This window comes from Solea solea, chromosome 9 (assembly GCF_958295425.1).
Source record: "Solea solea chromosome 9, fSolSol10.1, whole genome shotgun sequence".
NCBI lineage: Eukaryota > Metazoa > Chordata > Actinopteri > Pleuronectiformes > Soleidae > Solea > Solea solea.
Genome location: NC_081142.1, coordinates 2,225,764 through 2,243,504, shown reverse-complemented (window position 1 = coordinate 2,243,504; position 17,741 = coordinate 2,225,764). Strand labels below are relative to the sequence as shown.

The 17,741-nt window shown below is 39.2% G+C and overlaps 1 protein-coding gene across 17 annotated transcripts in view; it reads right to left on the bottom strand.

Annotated features, from left to right (window-relative positions):
• The window catches only part of kif1aa (kinesin family member 1Aa), a 48,111-nt gene extending 35,895 nt beyond the window's left edge, over window positions 1–12,216 (bottom strand). For 9 of the 17 annotated variants that reach the window (XM_058637696.1, XM_058637699.1, XM_058637700.1 and 6 more), the window contains exons 1-6: window positions 11,813–12,215; window positions 8,726–8,893; window positions 1,247–1,320; window positions 941–1,123; window positions 305–370; window positions 29–207 (exon numbers count right to left, since the gene is read on the bottom strand). In XM_058637696.1, coding sequence (XP_058493679.1) covers window positions 29–207; window positions 305–370; window positions 941–1,123; window positions 1,247–1,320; window positions 8,726–8,831 — 608 coding nt within the window. In that variant the 5' untranslated portion in view covers window positions 8,832–8,893; window positions 11,813–12,215. Of the gene's footprint in view, window positions 1–28; window positions 208–304; window positions 371–940; window positions 1,124–1,246; window positions 1,321–8,725; window positions 8,894–11,812 lie in introns of all 17 variants that reach the window. The other 8 variants (XM_058637690.1, XM_058637692.1, XM_058637694.1 and 5 more) reach the window with 2 other exon arrangements.
• Between the last annotated feature and the right edge of the window lie 5,525 nt (window positions 12,217–17,741).

Genomic DNA, 17,741 nt, shown 5'->3' with positions numbered 1-17,741 from the left:
ACGATGTATGAACTAAGAGCTTCATCACCTGGCCTTGTTGCCGGAGTCCATCAGGTCCTGGATGTCATTGTAGGAGGTGACAGCCAGTTTGGACAGGTCCTCCACGTAGGGACCCATCAGTGGATGTTCTCTCACACGCAGGTGCCCTTTGTTTTTGGGGTTCAGCAGATCCCGCACACGTTCACAGTAGATCTCCATGTAGCTCACCTGTTCACATTCACAGTTATTGGCATCAACGACTCAAATGACCACGAGTCCAAGATACGCGGCACATACAGAGAAAGTGCAGGACATGTACGCTCACCTCCACAGAGTAAGACATGCTGTTGTCTGTATTGTCATTAAACTTAGTGAAAAGATCTTCACACATCTGGAAGAGAGAAAACAACATGATTATTAGTAGAATAAAAATAAGTATAATCAGTATATAGTAATAATTATATAATAAGTTATATATTAATAAGTATATAATAAGTATAATAATATAATTACTTTCTTCTCCATTTATTTATTTATATATATATATATATATATATACATATATATATTTAAAAACACTGCTGGCTCCATTTTATTTTGAAAAATCTGCAGCTCCATTTCAATCTGTCTGAAAAAACTGAGATCTTTTGAAATGATGTAACCTGCACTCACTTCCCGACTGGTTTTTAGTGGCTACAACTTGACTATCACTTACTTTCTTACTTTTTTCTTTTTCTACCTTTTTACCAGACATTTCACTAATGCGGTTTCGCTTTAGTATTCCTTTACAGAAAAAAGAATCAACTTCCCGTTTACACTATCATGCGTGGTTCATGTGGATTATATTTTCAGTTAGTATGGATGCAGATTACTGATACAGAGCTGAAATACTCGTCAATAATAATTGTATAAATAAAGTATGTAGTAATAGCCGTATTATCCCGTAGCTGTGAGTCTATACCAGAGGAATGATTCCTTGTTGATCCTTAACGTCCTGCTTCCCCATCATGGTGTAAGATTTGCCAGCACCTGTCTGCCCATACGCAAAGATGCAGACGTTGTAGCCCTCAAAGGCGTGCAGCAGCATTTCCTCGCCGATGTCTTTGTATACTTGCATCTGAGAGGCAAAATTGATGTCCTCAGGCTGCGGACGCAGATCAATAATCAATAACCAGCCACAAAATACCTTGTAAATCTGACGCACGCAACACCAACAAATCCAAAGCAAAGTAAACATGTTTTTATGGAGGGGTTTGGCAGCAGTTACCGTGGTGTGGGACCAGTAGGAGTAATCAAAGTTGAAGCTCTTGTTGTCTTTGGGCTGTTTGGGGTTGGCGATGGCTGAAAGACGGGAGAGAGAACACAGGTCAGTGGGAGGGTGAGAGCTGCTCATGTGAAACCCGATCCAGGATGGGTCACTGTCATGGCGTGCTAAAAGCTATGAAATGGTCTCAGTGGCCTTGAATCTCCAAACTAACAATTATCACTAGCATTAAGGACGGCAGGCACTTTGGAAGATGAATGCAAGAGTCTTTTTTTGGTAGAGAGCAATGAGTTAAAGATCATTGCCATTTGAACAAGAACATTACATTAAGTAGAGTGTAAAACTAAACAATACAACACACCCTTGTCTATTTCCTATAGGTATATCTTACATGTGGAAATATGAAAGAAAAACAGAAAGCTGTGTGATAACCTACATAGTTCATTTGTACGAGTGTCATTAAAAACATGATAGAAACCATTTTAGGAAAATGTAGGGCTGTCTCATCATCCGCTGTAAACTCCAGTGCCTGATGTACCCACACATGAACAACATAAAGTGAACTATGAAAATGAAAATGGCTTCCTCTGCTCTCCCAGAGGTCCAGACACCACTTTCTGTGCTAATGCAGCTGTGGTCGATAATGGAGGAAAAGACCCAGGGCTAAGTACACTCTCAAGCACACACACGCGGTTCTTTCCTCTCCACACTGATACTGCGTTTTTTTGCTGCTATGAAATATCGGCCAGTGTGGCTGTGACAGGTTTACTGTCTCAGAGCCCATTCCTCATCCTGACACAGAAATCAGGTCCGGTTTACTAGACCTGTTGCGTTCAGGTGCCCTGGAGGACGGTCATATAGATGCACTTGAGTTTACACACAGTTCTCTCTTTGGCACTTAAAATACATGAGGTTTTGCTGCAAAAAAAAAATCAATGTCATTAATCAGCTTGAAATGTTACCCACACTTCTCATTTCCTCACTGACCCCTGCTGCAAATAGTCCTTTACATTATCTCGTCATCATGACATCACACCATCACCATTAGAAGCATTGATTTAGAACAAGATGGACATTTGACAGTAATCAAGAGGTGGTTTGTGCTCATTATGCGTGTGTCATTGATAAGGTTAATGCTGGTTACCTCTTCCAGTAATCTCTGGTGACGTTGGCTTTTAGAAGAAGGTTGCTCAGTGCTCACGTATTTTTGAAACTGCCTGTAACCTTGTAATCAGTGTTGTAGTATTCAAGGTCAAGACTTGGACTGAACTTGGATTTTAACAACTCATAACTTGGACATATTAACAATGTAAAGAAACTGTTAGCAGTGCGTCTTGAAACAAATGCAAAGAAAGTTCACTTTTAAGATTTATTTGGTTATTTCATATCTAAAGAAGTGCAAACACAATGACTACTTTGCAGGAGTTCCAGTTTAGTTGCCTTCTCGCTCTGTTTCATACAGGCTGTGTATGATGAAGATGAGCAAACCACTCTGCATCACATATGCACAACATCATGTAAACAGTGCAAAATGATTCTAATTCTGCGACACAGAGAACCAGCAGAATTATTTCCCTCAGAAACTGCAGCTACATTTATTTATTTATTTATTTATTTGACTTCCTGACGAGGAGGCTGATCCACAGTCTTTTGTTTCCCGAGGTCGCATTGTATTACAATTTTTTTTTGTTGCATTCGTAAAACAATGACCATCAGCTGTTCTTCATAGCGAGACACTAACAAATGCAGCAATAATGCTGTAATAAGTTTGACTAATCCTGTTTGAGCAGGTAAATCGTTGATGTGGGATGCAGAAATGCATCGGTAACACTTTACATTACACGACACATAGTAACAGTATGGTAATACTTTGCATTAGGGAAGCGATACATTGGTTATCTTATTTCTGTAGTAATCAACAAGAAGAGATTGCCATGTGGCGTAATGTGATTGGTCTCTCTGTTAAATAATGCTGACCTGGTTCAATAAATTGAGTGTCACATAAAGAAAGAAACGTGGTTTAAAAAAGAAACATATCAGTATCTGTCCACCTAGATCTGATTTCCCAGAAGTCAAACCACTGTGGGACATTTTGTCATTGCTGACTCATCTCTGACTGTGCTGTGATTCATACAAGATGAAGCCGGCAGCGCAGAGGATACAAGAGATAAGGTAATTACTTCAGCTTGTCAGTGACTGGCAGTTACCATGACAGAGCCGCTTATTTAAATTGCACTCAGTAGCATGTGTGATGTTCTCAGAGGTCACAGCTTGTGTGTCATCTCCACCTGAGGCCAGTCTCAGCAATCTTCTATTTTTATGATGGAAACACCTTTTAAATTCAGGTCATGGAGTTTATAAATGATGACAGGACAGGAAGCCACATCACAGAGGGGAAAACGGAATTAATAAAGACGTTTTTTTCTCCTGGAGCAAATCAAAAGAGATGGTAAAGAGTGTGGACATAGTTTGTATTAGCATAATAATTATTAAAAATGTATTTATGTATAAAAGTGAATAATTGTTTTATACAAAGGAATAACATGATTACTTAAAATATTAACTGTATGTTGTACGAGTAGAACAAAGGTCTGCTAAATGAATTCATTCTTTTAAATCAAGCCTGAAAATCGACCTGTTTGCTTCTCGATTTAAATGTTTTTTATTGTGTTATTGCCTTTTATATCTTTAATGCTTTAATGCTCTCTTTTTTTTATTGTAAAGCACTTTGAAATGCCTTGTTGTTGAAATGTGCTATATAAAGAAACTTAAACCTTGCCTCGTAGTGACACTCATCACATGAATGAGGGTAATATGAAGGAAAGTTTTACTTATGGACACTAACGGATCACGACTACTCAAACGCACAGGGAAGCCAAACGAGACGACAATTTCAAACCAGGTGTTTTGTTATTGTTTTGACTGAGAGATCCCTAGTGGAAGAAATTACAAACTGTGTGTTGCACTACAACACACAGTAGATCTTCATCTCTGTTATCACTGTCACGATGCCTACATCTCCTATTGTCTGCTCTAATCTCTTGCTGCGTTCAGCATCTGAATATAGCAGGGTTTTATTTGGGTTTTCATTAATGTGACCGAGTGATGCTGGTCAGACAGTCACAGACGTCATGGCTGACCTACCCACAGCCAAAAGAGGAGGAAATGTGGATGTGGTTGCGTCAGCAGCAGGGCTGGTACAGGGGGAGGAGGAGGAGGAGGAGGCGGTATGAACTCACCGACAGGGGCTGGAGGAGAGCCACATGGTGCAGATGCTATATTCAGCAGCAGGTTGTATGTTGTCTATGGCTTTACAGATAAATCTATAAAGCATTTACACCACCAGCATTTACTTTGATAAAATAAAAATGGCCCGAGAGCAGCAACTCGTGTTTTTCCTCATAACTTGTTTCAAGCCAAACTCAATGAGCTTGTTTTGTCTGAACATTTACAAAATGTTAGTGTCCACAACTCACATTTTGTAATAAATAAAGTCTGTATGCATTTTCTTATATTATATTATATTATATTATATTATATTATACTATATTATATTATATTATATTATATTATATTATATTATATTATACTGTATCTCACACACTATTAAATTACAAATACACCGATATTATGGCTTATTCACTCTTGGTTTTTATCATGTGGGCAGATACATGTGAATGATGTATCAGAGTATTCACATGTACAGCTGTGAGATGACTGGCACTGCATGTACACACAAAACGGTGTTTGGCCTCACACTGGTACGCACAGTTGTCCCAGTCATCGTTGCTGCCGGTCTCACACCACAACAACACTCACTTATTAAGATGACAGCAGTGCAGCTGTTTGATTGATAACTAATTGGCGAATCATTTAGTGTTAGAAGTGGACGGGACACCTCTGAGTCTGATTGGATACAAATGTAAGCAGGTTTATGTTTGATTATTTAAACATTTGGCGAGCTACTCGGAGCAGTAGCTGGTGAGCCACGCGTTGAACACCCAAGAGGCACTGCAGCTGTCCGTCGTGGCCATTTCAAGCAGTAAATACTATTTCTTCAATTCCACAGAAATACTACGAATCATTCCACTAGTGGAAAATGTACACACTGGTTTGTGAAGAGCCATTTTAGGCCTTTTTTTCCCCCACCATCTTGGTTATTGGAACCCAGAAGAAAAATGTGGCCGAGCAAAACCTGATTAAGAGCTGGTACACTGCGTGTCCGCCTCCATTACTTAATGGGACTCGCCGTCAACACAGTGTCCATGCCTTGATACATGCTCAGTTATATTATCTATTTGACTCTAAAAGGGACAATTACTTACAAAATGGTCATTATGCTGTACCGATAAAGATCTGAAGTCAGTGACTGAGAACATAAACTCCTTGGATAAATGTTTACTGGTGGTATAAATCCAGTGTTAAGTCATTTTCAATGATGTTGCCCAAGGGGCTTATTCAAGAGAATACAGGTTTCAGGCACTTCCTGCATTGGCTTCACTTTCCTTTCTTTTTCATATAAGTCTAAAATGTGTACATTCAAATTTCTCTGAACAAACAAAGTTGTTTCAGAGCTTTTGTATATTTTCAAGTGAATGTAATTTGCAATAAATGTGGATTGATAGAATGGAATGAGGCTCACTGCTCCTCCAGCTCAATCCCCTGCATCTTAATTAAGGTCAGGAGGGAGGGAAGATCTCTCACATAGTGAGATTACGTGGCATTCTCCTGCTTTGTGGGAACTGGGCTATTGACCCACACATGAATGTCAGGGAGTACAAAGCAGAGAGTGGGACACACATACACACACATACACACACAACCACTTTTGTGCAGCATTCTTAGTGAGGAGACTCATTGAATACTTGCTATTCTCGAGCCCCTTACCCAAACCTTAACCAGCACAACTAAATACCTTAACTGAACCCTTAACCTGATCACCACCTAAACCTTATTCTATTTCTAACCCACAAACAGCCGTGAGGAGCAGCCATTTGTCCTCACTTTCACAAAACTTCCTGTGGTTTATAAGGTTTTTACATACAAGTACACACACACGCACACACAAACCCTGAGAACTCTTTCTTCTTCTTCTTCTTCTTCTTCTTCCTCTCTTCCATCCAGACTAGAGAAAGACAAAGGGGCATTGATACCACCGCCTCTGTTCCCCCCAGCCCACTCCACCCGTCCAGACAGCAAAACCAATGGCCTCTTTAGTGACATCACTCTGCTCACATCCTTCAGTTCACATCCACGGCTATTGACTCAGTCTTTCTTCTCTGCTAAGAGACCAGCAGGCTCACTGAAAAAAGTCCTGGTGCATCCAACAAGCACAGACTTTTCAGTGTTGCTGGTAAACTCAGTTTAATGTCTGTACTGTGTTAAATCAATACCAATAACTGTACTTCAAATTCAAATTTGTGTATAAGCATCAGTGCGTGTCATTCAGATCACGTCAACATATCATCAGCCATCTGATCACGTCATACATTTTCATACATTTTCAGTGGGTTTTCACAGTGCACCATTTATTAAAAGTATTCAATTATGTCATATTTAAATGTCTGCAGCAACATTCTATCCTCTTGTTTCAGTTATTTCCTCTTATCATAAGATTTTTACTTGCAAAATTTAAACTTAGGGCTCAATGACCCATTTATTTGTATCCACTACAGTTCAATCAGCCTGAATGATGAGTGCTAGACTCAAATGATTGTGTAATGTCATCTGCCAAAGGACTATGGACTTATTAACATATTTACATGTGTATTGTACACTAGTGCTTATTAATAGGCTCTGACCCTTTTGAATAAACTTGAAATAAACATAAAAACAACTAGCTGTGCCTTTGTAAACATGTTTATTGCCTTTTGTATTTCTTTTTTTAAATTATTCTCTGCTTTTATATATTTACTATATTCTTTTATTTTTACATTTCATGCCTGTTCAGCAATTTGGTCAGTTGTGGTCTGTAACCTGAACGTAAATCATATTTGGTAAACAAGTAACAGGACAGTCTATCTGAATGTGATGTGTCCCAATACATCTATTTTCCAAATGATTTAATGTTGTTAACTATTTTGCTAAATGTCTGGTTGATTGTTGATCTCGAGTGAAATTGGAAGGAGAACTTGAGTTCTTACACTTCTTTACAACCATATAAGTGTTTTATACTTCACACTATGTTTGACGATGCATAATCATTAAATTATGATGTACTAAACTCTAGTTACATTGCTACTGAATAAATTATATTGCAATAAATAATGTTTTACTGCCCAAGCAGCACCTGTCCAACTTGTTGTATAGTAAAGAATTAGAAGAAGATGTTTATCACATTAAATTCCACTGAAATTCAGACACTCTTTAAATTCATGTACCCAGATAATGTGGTTGATTAAACATATCCAGCTGGCTTTGTGTCATAAGAAAAACATTCACACAGTAAATACCGTATGCTTCCAAAATCTAATCTGTTTATACAGCAATGCTAAAAAAATAAATATCATCCAGTGCTCGACAGTCTATAACCATGAAATGCTCTGGAAGATTCCACCACACCATGAAATCCTTAAAGTGACAAAGCTTAGAAGAACAATTTAAGATGTATTCAGAGATTATATTTGCTCTGGTCACATAATGAAACAAATCACACAGTCAAAATATGACAACCCAAAAAGGAGCCACCCAGCTTGTTGTCTAGTCACCCATGACATGAGGAAAGAGGGGTGAGACGACGAAATTAGGCCAAACAGTAAATATTTCAGGACGCTTCATCCATTATTAATGAAGGGCTTTACTTTGCTGGGCAGGCTACATATCGAGTGTCTTTCCAGTCTCATCCTCACTCTGCACACTGCATAACTTTAGAGATGAGGGCTGCTCTGGAATACATGTGTTGAAAACCGTGAAACTTAAAAAAACCCCAAAACAATTCCGTCATTTTCATTTTTACAAAAGCATGAAATCATTTTAATAATAACTATGTTTCCTCCAAATGTTTTCTACTGTTTTCTTGTTGGACATTTTTAATTCAGGGCAGATTTGAATAGAAAGCTTTATTAAAAATAGAGACCCATTTTAAATCTGACTTAATCTCTTGAATAAATACATAAAAGGCTTTGTCCTAAATTAATATTAGGTAGAAAAAAAATATTAAACCTATTCAAATGTTGCACAGCGTATGTAGTCAAGAACTGACTCTCAAATCGAAGAAGGTATTTATGTACATAAAAAATAAATAAATGCAGTTTTTAGATCAAAATGAGGAACTATTGTAAATATGTACATTTAAAATGTACATCTTAACTTACAGTGCAATTCTAGGCATGTATCTCTGTAATTGGCCTGAATTTCTAAACCCCTCGTTTCATAAAAGCTAAAAAATGCATCAGTAAAAAGACAAACGCTTCATCGAAATGTGGCATATAACAAGAACACATACAATAAGTGGACTGGGGCATTTGGTTGTGCAGAACTTACTGGTGGTGTTTCCAGACATCTGGATGATGCACTTGCTTTCGAATCCCATCTCCCTGGAATTGAAAGGGCGGACTCGCACCGCCACCTTCACAGAAGCCGCTGACATGGTGCTGTCTTCCTCGCACCCTCAGATGCTTTCTTCAGAGCCCCGGGGTAGGACCTGCAGGTCTGTAGGAGGCAGCAGAGAGTGAATACTGATTATTAGGATTCCTAGTTGTCTTTGTAGCTTCTCACTCATCCAGGTCATTGTTGTCCAATTCTTCAATTCATTTCCTACTTTTATTAGGACTTACAGTTTGTTATGAAAACGGTTCATTTCTGTCTTCTCCTGTATTTCTGATTGAGAAATGTAAATGTATTCCCCGTCTCCCTAAGTTTTATTTACTATCTGGGGTACAGTCTTGGCCTGGTGTCTCTCAATAGATTTCCACTTCAAGGAACTTAGGAATAAAAAATGACAAGTCATAGTATGTGTAGGGATGAACCAATTTATCAGCTGTGTGTACATATTCTAAATATTCTTTTGAATAAGTTAAATAAAATAATCTAACAACTGTATTTGTTGTTTATTTTTGTGACTGAGGGTAGTAATAAAGGTTAGGTCACAAGCTTGGATGAATTTGTAAAGATTCACAGATGGTGTGATTGTGGAAAGCAATCACACCATCACACCAGACAACATTTGTACATGAGGACACAGTTTTTTTACAGAAGACAAACAATTGCAACCATAAATTTCTGCATAATGTGACATTTCTGTCGTTGCACAGTGCACAAAATGAGCTGTTTTACAACTTTGTGTGAGAGGAAAACAAAGACATCAAACAGATAAAATACTTTGATGGTCACTTGTCATAAAGAAACATTGAACATCTGGGAGCATTTATTCCCATTGTGCGTTAGCATTGTTTCAGTAAAAGGCATAATAAAAAAAAACGAGGACCTGGGAACTTAAGTTCCACCACAAAAAAAAAACAAAAAAAAAACAATTAAATCTAAAAACAGCTGCTTTATACTAAAGTTTTGCAAGTTACCCATTCACATCCACTCATAAAGCGTATGTATGTGCAGCGCGTTTTCTATCACACATGTTTCATACCCATTCACATGCTGCCCAAGGACACGTCAGCATGTAGGGTAGCAGAGCCAGGAACCAAACCCACAACCTTTTAAAGATGACTTGCTCGTATATAATATAATATAAAATAATATATATATATTTGTATACACATATATATAAAATAATATATATATATATATATATATTATATTGTATATATATATATATATATTATATATATATATATATATATATATATATATATATATATGTATATTAACCCTTACAGTTGACATGATCAGCACAGTAGAGGATGACATTGCTGCGTGGCTGCTCCATGAAAAGACCACGCATGATCAGCTACAGCCCAGAGATGTAGATAATACAGCTATGGCACAGCAGTGACAAAAGAAGTGCAGCAGCAGCAGCAACAACAGCCAGACGTCAGACGTCAGACTCTTCCCCTGGATGACAAAAGCAATGAAACCAGCCACAAATCCACCTGGCTCCATTCAGCTACTCGGTTTCATGAACAACCCGTTTCCCGTCACTGTCTCCTAAAAGACTGAACGTGGCCATTAAATCACTGTGTGATTTTAGTGTGTGTGGAAGCTTTGTGGGTGTATCAGGAGCAACCCATGACTCATCATCCACGCAGATCCCATTACAGTCATTTCATGTTTTTATCAATAACTCACATTAACAGTGAGGAATATGATGCAATTTGCTTTTTAAAGCACAATCTCAAGTCAAACTACATATATTAATATATTATATTAATAATTTAAAAAAGATTGAGTTCTGTCTTCTGTCTCCATACAATTTAGAAAATATCCTTTTGAAGTATTGCCCCTCAGATTATTTACTTTGCCATGAATGAGGCAGATTTTTTTTTACATTTAGTTTTATTCATATTTATGAAATAAATGTTTTTGGTATCACATTTATGATTTTGTATCAGACTTTTTTTTTTATCATATCTGGTAAATGTCTCCCTTTTGTCATCATCATCATCATCATCATCATCGTCAGTGGGCGTTGGTGGATTTGTTGCTGTGTCACTGTGTTTCCTGGTTTAACCTGCACATCTGGCTCCTGAACAGATTCAACAGTGACACTATCACAAGAGAAAAGAAAACACACAACACAAGGTGCATTCACGCTATAAACCACCCCAATAATCAGTTATGATAAAAAATAACAACACACACACAAAAACCAAATATATAATGCTGAAATTCAGGTTTGGATATGTGACGATGATGAAAATCCACATGCTTAAATCCTGCCTCGTCTATTGTAGGGTTCGGGATACATGGTTTTAAATCTCTTTAATCTCTTATTCTTTATTCATTCATTTGTCTTCATTTTGGGTCCAAACCCATGGCTATAATATGCTAAACCAATCAGCTGATGATGCAGCTTTGTTGGGCGACCACCATTTTCCCAGTGACAAAGCCAGTCTAATGTAACTTACCACCACACTCCTGCGTAATTCACCCACGATGACACGTTTTTTCTAGTTTCATATGTCTTACAGTAGTAAGTAAGTACTAGTACATGTATAAAAATCATATCTACATGTTTAATTAAATCTTTTAAAATGACAGCCCAATAACCACAGGTCAACAGTGGCTTTAAGGCCTAAATATTGGGCTAGTTTCAGGGTAAAACTGACAATTCACAGCTGTGACACGTTACCATTATGTATGACGTCATTTTCAAAAGGTTACCATACATGATTTCTTCACTTCAAGCCACACGTCCATCCTCTGCACAGTGACAATGCATAGAATCAATTAGGTAACAAAATGTAAGCCCACAGTATACAATGACACGACAGTGTGTGTCCGTGTGTTACACAGCAGCTTTAGCGTCGTTCTGCATTTAAACGTGACATTTTCCGACACTGACAGCGTCTTCATTGGCCGCGCCCAGTGCCCGTCTCCTCCCAGGAGCTTTGACACTAAGTAAATATACAACACCACAATGACATTGAGACACAATGGAAGGGAAATGTACTTTACCTCTGCAGAGCCAATTTTATTCCTGCTGCCGTGACTCTGTGTCGCTCCTTTGCGTTTTATTTATTTATCCAGCTCCGGAGACACCTCCACCTCCTCCTCCTCCTCTTCCTCCAGCAGCAGCAGCAGGAGCAGCAGCAGCAGCAGGTCTGAGGAACTGCTCTCTCAGCCTCTCCTCTCCATGTAACCGGGCAGGGCTGAGGTTACAACACCGGCGGTGTCTCGTTGAGCCCAGGCAGCCCCACCCTCCACTGTCCAGGCGTTTGACAGTGGAGACAGGGGGGGAGGAAGGACACGGAGAGAATGAATGACGGAGGTCGGCCGCTGTCTCACACTCCGGAGCGGTCAAAATGGCTCTGTTGTCGAGTCGAGTGTCTTCAGCGAAGATGCTCGAGCGAGCTCTCCGGGGCCGATGACGTCACCACGGAGGGAGGTAACAGCATCAATGCAGTAGAGTGGGACGAGAGGGGGAGGGAGGAGTGGGAGGGTGATGGAGAGAAAAACGGAGCAAAGTTAATATTCCTCTGACACACATGACGAAAGCACAACACATTTTTAGTTCTAATTCTGATTATTAGTAAGCGTTAGTGTCCGTTTATCAGCCTAAACTTAAAGCTGCCCATAGGTATGTTTGTATCCTAGCTGGGAATTGTATTTCAGGCAAGGGCCTTGCCTTACAGAGGCCGCCATCTTGCACCGCCATGTTACTACAAACAAATATACAAAACTGAGGGCCATTTATTTATTATTATATTATTTATTCAATCATTCATTCACTTTTAAAAAGGCTGCTGTTGCTTTATAAAGTGCACAATGGCTATGGGAGGAACTGTATTTCCTTCAGGTCGTCAGGTGCAGGTTTAATTACTGTCTGCACAGTCACAATGAAACTCTCACAGAACTGCAGCTTTGCTTCAACCCTGACATCTTCCCTCCCCATTTTAAGACACGTCATTTCTTTTTTTTGTGCTAATTCTATTTTCAATTTAAATGAGTTAATTTGTAATTTCTTTCTAAATGCCTGTCTTTGTATTGTCGTATTTCACTTTTATAATTCTCCTTTATATCTAAAGAAATGCCATTTAAATTATATATAGAGAATTTGCCTTGTCATTTGAGGGTGTCCATTCAGCCTTTCTGTAAAAAGTTAGTACATCGAAGCAGATATTTTAAACTAATGGAAAAAAACAACAATACTCTGCTTTTATAACATTTAGGTGTCTATGTCCTTTTAATATACAGTTAATTAAGGCTGCAGACGTGTAAAGCTGCACTTTTGTAGACCATACAAAACAAAGAACATTTTTGAATAGAATGAAATCCAAAATATGAACGCAAAATACAATACAAACATTTAATTTGTAAGCGTTCAATCAAAATTCTAATTTGCTGTGACCTCTGGGAATACTGGGCTTGATGTGCACAGATGAGACGAGGCGAAACGCCTGATGTCTCCTCAAATAGAAGCTGGTAGAGAGTCATTGAGCTGATTGAAGAGATGAGAGGAGGAGGCCTAATAATGTCAGTGTGTCCTTGTGCAAGTGACCTGACCCACACTATTAGACTACAGCATGGTAATGGTTTAATGGCTACAAATCAATACATTTCCCTTTCAATGACGTCCATCTTAATCTAATCTTCTAATTTTGTTTTTTTTGATTATTTGGGAGTTGTACACATGCAACAGCTGCCTGTGTCTTTTCTTCCCTTAATTCTATTTCTAGCGTTTTAATCTTAGTCAAAATCACTTGTGAATTGGGATTTGGAGAGCATTTTGCAGAGCTTGTATTCAGATCAAATACAAGGGTCCGTTTCACTCGAGGCTTAGCAACAGTAATGTGTGGTGAACAGGAACTCACTTGTCTTGTGGTAGGTTACTCTGGCCGCTCAGGTTTCAACCCGAGTGAAACACAATTCAATTGTTTTGTGACCTTGCTCTTTACACATTCCTACTACTCTCTCTCCCTCTCTCCCTCTCTCCCACTCTCTCTCTGTCCCTTTATGGACACATTTGAATGATGTGCCCCATCTGTCTTGGTACCTCACCGTCTCCCTCGTGTCTGTCTGATGCTCCTGCTTTATCACATTAATCTGCATAACGTTCACAGGGTCTAATCTATTGCCACAGAACTTCATGACTGTGTGTGAATCACAGAAGTTAGAAAAAGATGATGCCACCACATAAGGTGTCCCCAAATCCATTCATCCTTAATTTAAGTGAATAATCCAACAAGCTGAAGGCTCAGTTTTACAAGTGAATGTAAAAGGAAATGTTTTGTTGATTATTTAGAAGGAAAATGGAGGAGAAGGAGGAGCCTTTGGTATTGTTTCTGCCCAGTCTTCCAGCGCTGCTCTGCCATGTCTAAACTCAGTCGTACAGAAGCATGAATAATTTATTGTCAGAGTGAGCTGCTGCCCCGAGCCTAGTGTGACAGACATGTTTTCTTAAAGAGGCTCTGGCTGTTTCTCTGTCAGACAATAATCACATTCACCATGGAAGCCGCCGAGACAATAATGTCATGAAGTGAATTATGAATGTAAAGATAACTCGTTGTATGGTGAGTTAACTCCTCCTCTCATAGTCATGAGACATTCACAAAAGTTCAACAGTGGTAATATTGATATTATTTTATTGTTTGAATGTGTTTATGTATCTGAACTATTTTATACCTGTTTTTGCTTTGTGGGAAGCAGTGGAAAAATAAATGTTCAGGAACTACGTGCTTGTTTACGTGCATTACAATAACGGTTTTGAATCTGGAGAACAAACTATAACATACATGTACTAATGTACTTGTGGTCACTCATCTTCCCTAATCCTATTTAAGAATTGTGGACTGGAGGAGATGAAGGATGAACTCTGAGGGCAGGTGGGTTTGAAGACTTTCTCAATCTCATAAGGTTTAATGTATCTAGGAGCCAATTTCATTGATTCTACCTGAAGAGGAAGGTCCTTGGAGGACAACCAGGCCTTTTGTCCAGGCACATATGATGGGGCTGGAGTCCACCTGGAGGATTAGGGGAGTGCACGGGCAGCTTTCCAGACACACCGTCACCACCTTATGTTGGCCTGAACAGACTGAACTTCTTCTTCTTGGGTAGGAAACAGGGTAGTTGCTAACCCAGGGCAACAGGAAGGGATACTTACCAGTAGAGGCATTGGCTATAGAGTTTTAGGCATATTCAACCATGAGGTCAGCAGTCTCAGGAGCCGAAAGGAGTTTGGGCAGCGAAACACACGACAACAGCATTTCCTTCTAATGGAGGAAGGTCAGTGGCAAACCAGAGGTATCCAGATGGGTGTTTTGGACTATAGTGGGCCACCAGAAGCGTTTAATGATGAAAGCTAGGGTCCTGTTGGTTCCAGGAGATAAGCAAGCTACTTTTGACCAGACAGAGTCAGGGACAAAAGATGATAACGATGATAAATCTTTGGTAGGAGTTTGCAAAGCCCAGGAACTGCTGTAGCTGTTTGCGTGGGAATGGAACAGGCCAGTTGGTGCCTCAGTTTTTGCTGGATGTGTTTGGAGCTGGCACTTAGAGATGACAAAATCCAGAAATTTCACTGTGGGGACATGACATTCACATATTTTCCACCTTGACAAATAATCTGCTCTCCACGAGTCTAGTGGTGACTAGATGGACATGTTAGGGAGGTTGTGGGAGTAGATCAGGATGTCATCCTGAAAGACAAGCTTATTAATCATGTCCCAGAAGACATCATTTACCAGAGACTGGAAGAAGAGGCCAAGTGGGGCGTTAAAAGCTGCCTTCTACTCATCGCTCTGTCGGATCTGGATTAGGTGGTAGTCATGCAGGTTCAACTTGGTGAAGATGGTGTGCAATTTAGAAGCTTTAGCTCTACAGTGTTTGCAGAGACAGTTATCTAAATGGGTGGCCAATGACAAATGGATTTCAAAGAGTTTCTCTCATCTTGAACTGCCAATTTGTCTTTATCAGTTTCTGACAACCACTGAAAAAGGTGGCTTGCAGTGCAGCATCATCCCAACCACTCTTGGCAGCAAGAATTCTAAATTGCCTGTTTCAATAGGAGGAGATGCTGCCTTCATTTCAGCCTCGAATAAAGAATAAGAGTTACAGATTGGGGAGAAGGTGTTGTTCCAAACTGCAGATGCCTTCCCAGTCAGTATTATGTAAATAGAATAAGTGGACAGTTGCTGCTCAAATTACTAATGAACATTTGAAAAGAAACGCGCCACACTCACCCATTGTCCCCAAATAGGGCTGAGGAATGGGAATGAGAGGTTTCCTGAAAAACGTGGGGCGTGCCGAGACGTCGCGCAGGACTGGTGGAGTCGCAGTTTGAGGTGAGGCAGACAATTGAGCTGATAATTGAAGATGTTGAACTTGGCAACCTGTGGAGCCAGGATTTGGAGCAGGGTGGTGGTTTCCTGGATACTTCAGTCATGGTGTCTAATTGCAGGGAAGCCAAATCCACTGAGTACATTTTGGTTAGGTGTTGTGAGTGGATTCAGATGTGGACCCAGGGGTGCACTGGTTTTTAAGTGTCTATATTCAAGATGATTTGATGGTTCGGAACAACAGAGAGTCCTCTCAAAACAACCAAGGAGTTTCAATGGTTTCTGCATTTTAAAGGTGAGACAGTGGTCACATGGAAAGCAGGATAATCTGGCATTGATTAGAGGAGTGGACTAGGCTTAAGTACTGTTGGCTGAATGGAAATGAGGATCAGGTGTGTAGCTCTGCCAGCTGCCCAGGAAGCCCCGCCACGCCTCTCTGCAGGCAGCACCCACAGTGAAAGTGTCCTGAGTCGCAGGTGGAACCACAATAGTGAGACAATATGTTTTCCATTTACAAAGAATATAATCAAATTTTTCTCATTCCCATGAAGATGCTGAACATTTCCAAGAATATTACACCGTACTGCCCCAAATGTAAAACATTTTTGTCACCAGTTAAACAATTTGAAATATAGATGCCTAATTTTCATATGCATATTAAAAAGGCTGACTTTAATTGTCATATCATATTTAGCTGAGAAATTAATTTCGTCTAGTTTTCTGAATGAGTTTGTACTGCGTATTATGCACTCAGGGTGTGTGTGGTCTGTATATACATATATATCTATCTATAGATATATATGTAGAACTTGAGCATAGTACTTAAGTAACCAAAGTGCATTTATTTCTAGCTCCATTTACTCTTTGTAATGTCCGCTCTGTTGTCATTTTAATCAAGGTGTGGGAAAACACACAATTACAGCCCACGTTCTGCCTATGAGAGGAGCTCCCCCTGTTGGAATAAAAATAAAAGAAAGCCATAGTAATAAGACGTCAGAAAATGTAGTGGCGGTGGTGAGGTACTGCTACTGGTGCATCCCTGCATGTTACATTAAATTCAAGATTATTTAAGAGAACAGTTAACTTTGCAAGGAAGGAGAGTGCATTTATACTGTGGGGAACAGTGGCCTTGGTGGACGTTTATGCTCTCATAGTGATTTAAGTCATTCATTTTATCTCCTGCACTTTTTAAGATAACTAGTTTAACCAGCATTTTTTTTAAAAATGTATTTTCTTATTTTACACCAAGGTGTGACTCACATCTATTCCTAAGTATTTTTATTTGTTAGATTAGGATAGATAGATTTTTGCCAATACATTTACCACCTAGCTGTAAACCAGAACATATCACAACTGTAACAAAAGAACCAGAGATACTTTTTGTATTTTAGCTTACATTAAATCCATTTGACACCATGTTGCCTCTGCTTAGTGAAGCCTTTGTGTGATATTTATGGATGAGTTTTCATGGATTAGATTCGTTTTTACTTTTTATCACGTATAATCCAGTGATTTGGGGATCGATACTGAAGGTGAATTGGCACATCCCTGATAAATATGTGCACAAATTCACTGAACAGCTGGGGACAAATAAATAACACATCTTTGGC